Source organism: Neophocaena asiaeorientalis, unplaced genomic scaffold (assembly GCF_003031525.2).
Source record: "Neophocaena asiaeorientalis asiaeorientalis breed wild unplaced genomic scaffold, Neophocaena_asiaeorientalis_V1.1 scaffold606, whole genome shotgun sequence".
Taxonomy (NCBI): Eukaryota; Metazoa; Chordata; class Mammalia; order Artiodactyla; family Phocoenidae; genus Neophocaena; species Neophocaena asiaeorientalis.
The window spans coordinates 12,085,379-12,097,593 of NW_020173687.1; the positions used below are offsets into that span (position 1 = coordinate 12,085,379).

Sequence of the window (12,215 nt, forward strand, 5' to 3'; positions counted from 1 at the left end):
GCCCTTCCCTTGTGTGAGATCCCTCCTTAGGGAGGGACTGAAGGGAGCATCAATGATGCAGTGGAGGGAATTCCCTGGGAGTCCAGTAGTTAGGACTCTGAGCTTTCACTGCCAAGGGCCCGGGGTTTGATCTCTGGTCAGGGAACTAGGATCCCGCAAGCCACATGGCCCCCCGCCCCCTCCCCAAAAAAAGGTGTAGTGGAGGAGAGGGATGGGGACAGGAGGTGACGGCTCTCACAAGCACTGATAAGTGGTGTGCAGCAGTGGTTAAGAGGCAGGCTCTAGAGCCAGACTGCAGGGCATCAAATCTAGCTGTGTGGCCTTAGGCAAGTTCCTTGAACTCTCTGAGCCCCATGTTAAAAAATGGGGTGTGATGGGAATTCCCTGGCGGCCCAGTGGTTTGATCCCTGGTTGGGGAACTAAGATCCCACAAGCTGCACAGCCAAAAAAAAAAAAAAAATGGGGTGTGATTATGGTAGCTATCTTATGTCCTTATGGAGTGGTTGTGAGGATTAAAGGGGATAATATATGCAGAACAAATGCCTTGCACATTAAAAATCCAGTAAATGATCACTATTTGATCACTGCTCTGGTGCTATCACAGAAATGGAAAAAAAAAAAAGGCTGAACAATGGCTGAAATGGCAAAGAGCATATCAAATGATCAACAGGGAAGACTAACAGAAGAAATGAAGTTCTCTTTCTCACCTCCTTTGGTGGAGAGAAAGGGGGAAGTGAGGCCGGCAAGAATCCAGGGAGTGTGGAGTTTCAAACTGGAGCCCTTTGGGCACCTTTGGAGTTGAGGACTGAGCATCTTCCTGAATGCTCTCAGGGGAAGCAGGTACCTAGTGCTAATTTCCACCATGGCAGGTATAGAGGGCAAGTGGGGTCTTTGGGTGGCAGCTTCCTCTTCAAGCTGAGCAAGGCAAATGGAGAGTGGAATTGCCAGCAACTCAAGAAAGCACAGGAAATTACCAAATTCCCCTGGGTTTGTGAACTGTCCCATGATCACCCTAGAATTTCCACTTAAAAAAAAAAAAATCCCTGGGCTTCCCTGGTGGCGCAGTGGTTAATCTGCCTACCAATGCAGGGGACACGGGTTCAAGCCCTGGTCTGGGAAGATCCCACATGCCGCGGAGCAACTAAGCCCGTGCGCCACATCTACTGAGCCTGCACTCTAGAGCCCGCGAGCCACAACTACTGAGCCCGTGTGCCACAACTACTGAAGCCTGTGCACCTAGAGCCCATGCTCCGCAACAAGAGAAGCCACTGCAATGAGAAGCCTGCGCACCGCAACGAAGAGCAGCCCCCGCTCGCCGCAACCAGAGAAAGCCCGCGCACAGCAACAGAGACCCAACGACCCAACACAGCCGAAAATAAGTAAATAAATTAAAAAATGATGTTAATTAACATCATTAATGTTAATGAATGAATGACATTGATAGCCTGCTCAGTGCTAATACCCCGAAAGGGCAGAAAGTTAGCACAAATCCTTCTACACAAAGAGTTCTTCCTTTTTTGGATTTCCTTCTCACTTAGGTCACCACAGAGCACTGAGTAGAGTTCCTGTGCTATACAGCAGGTTCTCATTAGTTATCTATTTTACACATAGTATCAATAGTGTATATACGTCAATCCCAATCTCCCAACTCATCCCACCACCCCACTTTCCCCCTCGGTATCCATGTTTGTTCTCTACATCTGTGTCTCTATTTCTGCTTTGTAAATAAGATTGTCTATGCCAATTTTTTCAGATTCCACATATATGCATTAATATACGATATTTGTTTTTCTCTTTCTGACTTACTTCAAGCTGTATATGACAGTCTCTAGGTGCCTCCATGTCTATACAAATGACCAAATTTCGGTCCTTTTTATGGCTGAGTAATATTCCATTGTATATATGTACCACATCTTTATCCATTCCTCTGTTGATGGGCATTTAGGTTGCTTCCACATCCTGGCTACTGTAAATAGTGCTGCAATGAACACTGGGGTGCACGTGTCTTTTTGAATTACGGTTTTCTCGGGGTATACGCCCAGGAGTGGGATTGTAGGTAGAGCTGATCCCCTTTGCTGTACAGTATAAACACAATATTGTGAAGCAACTATACTCCAAAAAAAAAAAAAAAGATATGAAAAGAACAGAACAAAAGAATTCTTCCTTCCAGCTTCCATGATCTGACCACTGGCCTCTCCTACAGCATGGTGCTTGGCTCTTCTCAGAAACCCATGCACTCTGGAGAAGGAAATCAATATGCCATTATTTAAGCTCAAATTCACTCAAGCTAAGGAGTTTATTAGAACATATGGGTATTTCTTGGACATAAATCAAGATAAATTCTTAAGGCAAATCTGAACTAGGTTAAAGGAGACGAGGCTATACAAGCTTCATGTAAAGACTGGGAGACTCTGGGAAAGATGAAAATTGACTATTATATAAAATTATCCTCTGAGGCTCAATCGTCAGTTGAGTACCAGATAAGGTTGGCTTGTGTCTAGAAATAGGCATTTTAAAAAATACTGAAATCGTTTTTGCCGGAAGCCTTGGGGAGTCCCCGTCCCTGTCCCTCCTCCTCTCGCTGTGGGCATGCAGCTGCATTTACTGAGCTGGACGCTCCTAAGATGTGATACAAATCACTAACCCAAGGACAACTTAGATTTCTTAAACTGGACAACAGGCACGTTACACAGGTTTGCAAAAATTCCGGGGAACCACTCTGGTCCTCTGAAAAAGGAAACGTACTTTTTGCCTAAAATGTGTTCCAGTCTGTTGACAAGGTACAAATGCAGAATAATGCTAAAATTACCTTTCAAAATGCTTAGGGGGGGGTGGGATGAATTGGGAGATTGGGACTGACACACATACACTACTATGCATAAAACAGATAACTAATGAGAACCTACTGTATAGCACAGGGAACTCTACTCAATGCTCTGTGGTAACCTAAATGGGAAGGAAATCTAAAAAAGAGTGGATATATGTGTACGTATGACCGATTCACTTTGCTGTACGGTAGAAACTAACAGAACATTGTAACGCAACTATACTCCAATAAAAATTAATTTAAAAAAAGCTTAAATAAGTAGCACTTGAAGTAAGGTGGAGCTGGCCCTTCCCTAACCAGTGACCTCAGCATGCCCTCCGTAGGGGCGAGCAGAAGAGACTTTTTTTTTAAACAGGAAGGCCGAAGAAAGCTGAAAGTATCTGCCACAAAGGGACTTTTAGGTCCTGTAACACATGCTGAAGGAGCCCTGTTACTCAGAAGAAAGAAGTCACTTTAGTTCAGGGTGTTTCAACCTTGGCACTACTGACATTGGGGCTGGGTTATTCCTTGTGGAGTGGGGGGTCAGGCTGTTTGTTAGCCTCTACTCACTAGATGCCAGTAGCACAGCCACTCCCACCCCGTTGTGACAACCAAACATGTCTTCAGACCTTGCCAAGTGTCCCCCGTGTTCCCTGGGGGCAGAACTGAAAACCACTGGTTGGCAGCACGTTGAAAACCACTGCTCTAGATAAAACTCAGGCACTATCTGCTCTGAAGAGATAAAGACACTTCAGAAAACTTTTCCGAAAGAAAGCACTGTCCCTTTGTTCTTCCCTGGAAGCACCTGAAATGTGGCACCAGAGAGAGATGTTTTATACCAGTGAATTAATAAAGACGACCATGTATTAGTCAATTTCACCAGTGGATTTTTTTTTTTTTTTTCTGGCCGTGCTGTGTGGCACGTGGGATCTTAGTTCCCCTACTAGGGATCGAACGCATGCCCCCTGCAGTGGAAGCGTGGAGTCCTAAACACTGGATCGCCAGGAAATTCCCAGCAGTGGATTATTTTAAATATAATCATGATTTACAACTTTACATATTTCAGAAGGAGTGGATTCTGCGCTTGGAGGCAGGAAAGGCAAGGTTAGAGCTCACTGTCTTCCTAGGCCAGCTCCCCATGTGAACCTCAGAATCGTGTCCGGCTCAGTGCCCACTTGGCTTACCTGTGAGTCTTCCTCTGCGATCTCGCCTTCAGTGCCAGCAGGAGGAGATGTCTGTCTTTCTTGGGAACTAACCCACTGGTCAAACTAATTAATGAGATAAAGAAGAATCTTCTCATGACCTCATAACTGGATATTCTTCCCTTTCCCTTTCACAGGGGGGAGGAAAGTGAATGAAGGGAATTTTACTTAAAAAAATTAAAACCCACAATTAATATTCTCCCATTAATAATTATAATAGTTAAACATAAAGACCAAATTTGACCACCAATACCTGCCACAAGAACAAACTAACCCAAAACTTGATATACGTTATCAAGTTTGATATAAATAATGGCTTGATATACATTAATTACTACATTAAAAGCAGCTTTACTTTTTAAAACTTTATTGATTTACCACCTGATTAAAGCACGGGATATTTATTTTAACAGTATTATACATAATATTTTTACATAGAAAACTTTACATAGCATTTCGTATTATATAATTCTGCTTATTCTTTCAAAAATGTATACATCCATTGGGCAAGGAATGCTTTTCATTAAATTACCAATATTAAATGCACTTAATCATCGTGTATAGATTAAACAAAAGAAGCTATTAACTAACTTTTAGGCATTTTTAAGGAGGTAAAACATACATTTGCACATAAAGAAATATTTGATGCAAATATGCAGATAAAATTTTTTAAAAATTAGAACACTGAGAAAAACTACACTTTTGATGAGTGTCTTTTTTTGAGAGCAAGGATTTCCATATATAGTCATTCTTTTAAATATTCAGCTTTGGTTTCTTTGTTTCCCAAACTACAAAGCTGCCAATAGCAAAACTCCAAGATTTCACATGAGTTCAAGCTATATCTACTTTAACACAAATACTAAAACAGAATTCAGAAAATGCAGTATTAAGGATCCAGCTTCTATTTAAATCAATACCCATTTGCATCATAACAACAAACGTCTGAATGAGATGGCCATACTTGCATTTGTCAGCAGGTTCCTTTAATAACTATAAAGACTACTAAATGTATAGCCATAATCACAAAAGAATGACGAGAAAGTTTAGGGTTTTTTTTTTTTTTTTGCATTTTGTACAAAAGTCACCTCTCAGAGGAAAATGTTGTTTCCAGATATTATTATACAATTTCCACTATGTGTGTTCTTTGCTTGCATGTGAGGAATAACAGGGAAAAGGTGTATCTGAGGTGTAAAGATGCGTATTAGAAATAAAATTTCCCATCCACCGTTTGTTGTTAAGATGCCAGAGCTGGTGATCTCCCTAAAGGACAACGAAGAGAAACAAAACTGCTCAAAGCAGCAGTACTGTAACAAACGAAAACTTCTCCAGAGACGCAGCACAAGGAACCAACACTTAGAGCCGAGAAAGAAAGCAGGCCTTGGAAGTGTGTCGCTCTTCTCCACAACCCTGCGAACGAACGGCCCCTGGCCCACTGCTGCAGGGTCACCACACCCCTTTCACTGGTGTGTGAGTGGCACAAGCCACGTTCACCGTGAGCTACAATAGATTCATCACAAAAGAGAACTTACGTTGAATGACTTACTACTGAAGTAAGGGATTTCCTCTGTACCGACAAGAAAAATCACCCTAAATGGTTTTACATCCAGTCTCTAAAAGGTCTATACTAGTACAATTCAAATGCCTTATTCAGAACATAGAATCTTTTAAAAAACACAGCTGAAAAGATATTCAAACCTGAATGTTTCGGGAAGTGACAAAACGTGCTTACACATTTCCTACTCTGCGAGAGGGGGCAAAAATGAAAGAGAAGGCAGGAACACATGGGCGAAGTCTTGCAGTCACATTCAGTGAAGGAAACGTCACATGAGAACCTCAAAAGGAAAGGAAAAATCTCCACCTAGGGACGCAGCTGGACAGAAAATGTAAGTATGAACAAACCCGCATGCTCCACATTTATACCTTTAGTGCAAATGTCAATGGAGACAGCTGACTTGCGGAGGCTGTGACCACCACAGTACCAGCGAGGACGTCTCAGCGTGTGGGGTCCATGCTTCAGGGTAAAGATGTAACGGATTCCAGGACCAGGATGTCAAACGTGCTAACCTTTTCCATTCACAGTAAAATATTTAGCAGGTCCTTTCCTGCTAAATTCCGTAGCCCCTCTTCTCTCATGTATGTAAATAATGTAAAAACCTAAACCTGCTCTTTTTTTTCTTTGGTAGAGAAATTAAAACACTTTTGAGGAAAGAAGAAAGTAGACAGAGTACTACTGCTGGCCAAAACCAAACATTGCTCAAGGCCGTTAGAACACAAAAAATGTAAGAAATCGGCCTCTTAGTAAACAAAAGCACCAGAAATCCTTCTCTCTAAAGAAAAACTATCTGATTGTTTAGATAGGTTCCCAACTTACTAACTTCTAAGGCACCAGAGATGACATCAATACAACCCAATTTACAGGACTACAGGGCGTAGGGAGCAGTCTCCACGCGTTAATAACTCTGCAACGCTTCTAACGCTGAGTGCTGCTCTCGGTGAGCAGGGGATGAGAGGGCAGAGATGAAGCCTGTGTTCTTTCTCACTGACTCAGAATAAGATTCAGCTCCCAAATCTACTGCTTGCAGGCCTCGGGCTGTACTCCTAGACCGCCAGCTTCTACACAGGCTGCACAGAGTTCAGTTCTCCTGCAGCTGAGAGTACTGTACCGTCATTACCGTGATAGGGACCCAGAATCTAACCCTTCCAAAGAACTCAGCTCCTTGGTTCAAATTAATGGAAGCACTGAACACAGGCCACCTCCTGCCAAGGTCATGGTCAGCTGTGCTGGCCCACAACAGCACAGGTCTGCTCGGGTTCAACCCATGACACGTGGCTGGCGGAGGCTCACAGGAGCCACCCTTCTCACGCAGAGCCCCCAGCCCCTCTCTCTGGAGGGACCTTGCGTGGGGACTGTGCCCAAGCAGGGACACTAGCCACTGGTACACTCACTATCCCGAGGTACAAAGAAAAGGGTTACTCAGATATAAGTTCATTCTCTTAAATTACTACTTCACTTTTGTTACTGCTTCATATATTAGATGGACAATGTATTCTGGAAATTTTAATACCCCTCCACAAATACTTACTTCATTGAAGACTAATCATCTTCATTCAATTGTTGACTTTTTCCTATAGACTTTTTCTCCCCCAGTTACTAAAACAGGGAGAGCCAGGAGGCACTACATTTGTTTTTTAAAACTTGCAAGCTCTTAATTCTAACTTAATTACTAAACTCTGCCTTCAATCAAATCCTCAGTAATATCTTTTTTGTCAAATGCTTTAAAAATCACCCAGACGTTAACAAACGAAACAGAAAAAACCAAAAAACCCAACCCTTTTCCCCTTACCTTTCCCCAAACTAATATAACTACAGTTGACTCACAACTGACAAAAACACTCAAACTTCTCTAGCACACTCAAACAACAAAAGATCCCAGCATATTTTAGGTGGCACTTAGCCGTTACAAGAAATTTTATTAACATACTCTCTAATAATCACGAACCTATACAGCTATGCTCAGTATCTTCAAGGAGAGCGACTTCCTCTGACAGAACATCTACAGCCAATCGTGGGACTTTGCTTGAGAATGACGGCAAGTGCAATGACAGATGTGACAGGCAGTTCAATCGGTAAAGTGGAATGACAGAGATGAGACAGACTCCCCACCTACTGTGTTAACTGGGTGCGCAACTGTTTAGGGAAACACCACAATGCCTCAGTCGGGGACTCTGATGGAACCATCTTTATCCAGGCCACGCTGAGCTCCAGGATGCCGACTTTCTATGGTCTGACCCTTCCCGAGATGTGCCAGGCAGAGGCGGCGTGGTGACAGTGCTGCAGACCTGCAGCAGTGGCCCGAGGGGCCAGGGCTACCATACTGGTGATGGGGTCCCTGGTACCTGGGATGGCTCTTCTGGAATCCATATCTTATACACAACACCTATCCTTAGGAAGAACTTCCGCAGAACTGCCCGGAGCTCAGGAATCAGGTCAAACTGCATAATTTCACACAAGTACGGGTAGTACATTGAAGCATGTGCTTTAAACTTGAGGTGGGAGAAACAGAGAGAGAGAAAATTAGACATGGAACTATTTTTTGGCACTAGTTTTTCCAAAGTATTCATCTCACCCTGGAACTTCTTGCAAATAATATTGGTGTTTTTTCTGGCTATTAGAAAGTAGGTGCAAAAAATTTGTAAATTAAAACTTCTTTTAATTATATTTAACTCCTAACACAAACTATTTGGGGACAACCTTGCTACCAAAGTCAACTTTCATTTTAGTAAATCAAGTTTCCAGTTCTAAACCAGTGTTTCACAATCTCAACCCTCCCTTCCAACAAAGCCACACTGAAAATCACGGTAGCTGTTTAACAGCAACCTGCCTGGCTTCAACTTCAGCCTTTCTCCACTGAGGCTCTTTGAGAGAAAAAGCTCCAATAACCCCAGGCGCCCATTGTTTGTAATTAATTAACTTCTCTCTGATGCATCTAGAATGGTGCTAGTTATGTAACCATCCTTGGACGAATGAGCAAAGTAGTTACTTCAAAGTCTCAATGAAAAGCCAACCCAAATCCCTGTGGAGACATTACTTGTTTATACCTTTTCATCATTTATTTTGAGGGTTTTTGTTAGAAGTAACAACAGGAGACTTGTCCACGCCTCCCGATGGCTTTCAGAGTTCACCGTGATGAAATAGGCCAGCGCCTCGCTGCACACACTAGAAGAATCAGAGGGGGGTTGCGGGGGGCGATGTCAAATAAAAGAGGAACATCTCACATTTCACTGGAGTGAAGAACTCTTTATTCTTTTGTTATTCATTTATTTTTAAAAAATCTTTTGGCTGCGCTGTGCAGCATGTGGGATCTTAGTTCCCCAACCAGGGACTGATCCCATGGCCCCTGCTGGAAGCATGGAGTCTTAACCATTGGACCGTCAGGGAATTCCCAAGCACTCTTTATTCTTGCAGTGAGTATTTAGTGAGCACCTGCTCTGGCTGTGCCATCTTGAACAAATCCCTGAGCCTCAGTTTGCTCAGCTGTAAAATGGGAATAAATAACTGTACCAAACTCAACGGGCTGCTGTGAAGATGAAATGAAGCAAGTACATTAAACGTTAGTCCAGCGCAGGCCTGGCACGTGGCTCAATCAGGGTTTGCAGCACAATCAGCACAAGAGCCTGTTACCCACAGTTAACCATGAACTGTCTTTCTTTTCCCACATCGCACACAACGGCTATTTTTAAAACATGTTGTGTTAAAAACATTTATGTATCTCCTTTAGAGAAACTTTATGAGACTATATAGGTAGTTCTCTTTTGGGCTTGATGTAAATTGAAATGAGCTGCTGATGTCCTCTTTAATTAATTCATTTTTCAGTTTATGACTTGTCATATATTCTCATTGCAAGATGACTGAAAAGTACAAAAATTATAGAAGAGAAAAAAATTCCCATAATTCCGTCATCCTAAGAGACACATAACAATATTCTAGAATAGGAAATATTCCAGTTTTTTGTCTGTGATTTTTAAAAAACATTACTGAAAAACCACAAGTATATATGGTTTTACATCCTGCTTTTTTGTGGTGAAACTTGTATTATGAGCATGTTCCCACATCAAGGAAAATTATTTTTTAAAAACTTCATTTAAAAAAAAGTTTTATTTTTTTGGGGCCACGCTGTGCAGCTTGTGGGATCTCAGTTCCCTGATCAGGGATTGAACCTGGGCTATGGCAGTGAAAGCCCAGAATCCTAACCACTAGGCCACCAGGCAACTCCCCAAAACTTCATTTTTAAAGGCTGCATAATACTCTATCATAGGATATACCACAATGTAGTTATCCATTCCACAGCTGAGCTGCTTTAAGTGTTTTCTCTTTATAAGTAAGTCTGCAATGAGTGTTCTGTGTGGGAATCCTGATTCCCTAACAGTGGATTACTGAGTCAAAGAAAGAGACTGAACCCTTTAAGGCTCTTGATATATATATAATGCCCCCTGATTTCCAGAAATTGGAGAGTGAGTGTCTTTATCTCGTGTTTGCCAGCACTGCATGTTAATGTTTTCAAATCTTAAAGGAGCAAAAGGGGGCTTAGACACAGCATCTTGCTCACAGTTGCCCAAGAAACTGGGTGGCAAAGATCTAGTTCTTTGCAGGGGGCTCTCTCAATGCCATCCACTGCCGGCCCACTGCTGCATTTCCACACAAAGTAAGTACATCCTGGTACCCACACGATTCTTATATGTTCCTCTTGGGAAGAAGGAATAGTGGGATGTTAGAGCTGACAGTGCTCTAAAGAGGACCCAGTCAGGACTTCAATCCAGGCTGGATGACTCTGAGCTCAGCGCACTTTTCCCTGCCTATGTTTCTGTGCTTTAAATAACGTTGAATGGAAGAAATGAGGCCCTGCCCTCTTCAGGGCATTAAGAAAAGTGAAATAGAAGAACCAGATAGGATGAAAAAACAAGAAGGAAAACAGTTGGTGAGGGTGTCAGCATATAGGTATTTTTCTCCTACTCTTTCAAATCACAGTATTGTTATGAAGCATCTGTGTATTACAGGTAAGAAATTTAATCAGAAATCATTCTTCTTACGTTAAAAGTCGCTGCTGTATTTCTTCCCAGGAATCCCTGCGGTTCTCATCGACATACATTCGAAACAGGATCCTCAAACAACAGGCCAGGCTGCTGGTTTCTTGTTTTAGAAGGTTGGGTTTAGACTTGCCCTTAAAACCTGGAGATCAGATATAGTCGTATAAATAGTGCACACTTCCAGGGTAATGCTGAGAAATCACGTCGGAAACTAACTGAGTTACTTTAGGAAATACGGAAAGATCTCACATTTTTAATACGGCTCAACTGTGATACCAGACGAGGCAGCCCTGACATCTCATCCTCCCCACAAGATACACTTCCCTCAACACCCTGAGCTGTTCTCCATTTAGACCCTGCTCACTGGCTGGTGAAGCCATTCATTTCATCTTCTCAAGTGTAACAGCTTTTAAGAATTCTAGAATGTCTCTGACTTGCTAGATTTTTTCCACAAACCACATATAAGAACATGTCTTGTTTCTGTTTTGAGAACCAACATGATAATTATTTTATTTTTCTAGCCTTCCAAATTAGACCCTCCATTAGAGCATTTTATCATTTGAAAAAAGGACCACTGCCCTCGATGAAAACTGCACAGCAGCTCCTGAAATAGCTCCTCAGTGTGTCTCTGTCATCTCTTCTCCCTCTGCCAATCCATCCCACACACATCAGCCAGAACAATCTTCCGTAAGTATTCTTTCCTCTGTATCTCATCCCTGAAGAACAGTTTTCTTAAACAAAGCAATACCAATCTGCCACAGAGATGTGTAAACCACTCTTATAAGCAAAATCTTTTTTTTTTTTGGCCATGCCACGCAGCATGTGGGATCTTAGTTCCCCGACCAGGAATCGAGCCTGTGCCCCCTGCAGCAGAAGTGCAGAGTCCTAACCACTGGACCACCAGGGAAGTCCCTAAGCAAAATCTTATTATAGGCAAAGACATAAAATACCTAGATAGTTTAAAGCTATAGAGAAAAATGACATTTAAAAATTATGGATTAAAACAGGCATTTGGGTGGAAAATTCAAGTAATTGGTAACAATACAAGAATTATATAAAGTATCACTTTTGTACACAGTTCACAAAATGAGACTCCTACCATCACCCCTGCACATACATGTGTGTCTACATGCACACACATATCACTCACTTCCAGGACTTATATATTTATTTGTACAGGTGGGAGAGAAAACCCCTAAAAGCCTCAAAAAAATGTATGAATGCTTTTGTTGCTCCTAGATGACCACACTTTTTATATCATCATACTTAACTTTACATACATTTATTTAGGCTGCGCCGGGTCTTAGTTGAGGCATGTGGAATCTTTTAGTTGTGGCATGCGGGCTTCTTAGTTGTGGCATGCAGACTCTTAGCTGCAGCATGCATGTGGGATCTAGTTGCCCAACCAGGGATTGAACCCGGGCCCCCTGCATTGGGAGTGCGGAGGCTTAGCCACTGGACCACCAGGGAAGTCCCTAACTGTACAATCTTAACCTAATGTAAAATTTCTTGCCCTTGCTAGATCAATTAAACTCTCCCAATTCATTTTTCCATCAAATACTTACTGAGAGTCTCCCGTGTGCCAGACAATATTCCTGGTACTAGGATGAAATGTCCCTTCT

General features: G+C 42.3%; 1 protein-coding gene and 1 non-coding gene across 2 annotated transcripts in view; both read right to left on the minus strand.

Annotated features, from left to right (window-relative positions):
• Positions 1-4,358: 4,358 nt before the first annotated feature.
• The window catches only part of ARFGEF2 (ARF guanine nucleotide exchange factor 2), a 98,177-nt gene continuing 90,320 nt past the window's right edge, over positions 4,359-12,215 (minus strand). Inside the window, exons 37-39 of the mRNA XM_024750287.1 lie at positions 10,597-10,735; positions 8,608-8,725; positions 4,359-8,052 (exon numbers count right to left, since the gene is read on the minus strand). Coding sequence (XP_024606055.1) covers positions 7,876-8,052; positions 8,608-8,725; positions 10,597-10,735 — 434 coding nt within the window. The 3' untranslated portion in view covers positions 4,359-7,875. The remainder of the gene's footprint in view (positions 8,053-8,607; positions 8,726-10,596; positions 10,736-12,215) is intronic.
• Positions 11,428-11,500, minus strand: TRNAR-UCU (transfer RNA arginine (anticodon UCU)). The gene has a single exon. It is a non-coding gene; the product is annotated as a tRNA-Arg (tRNA).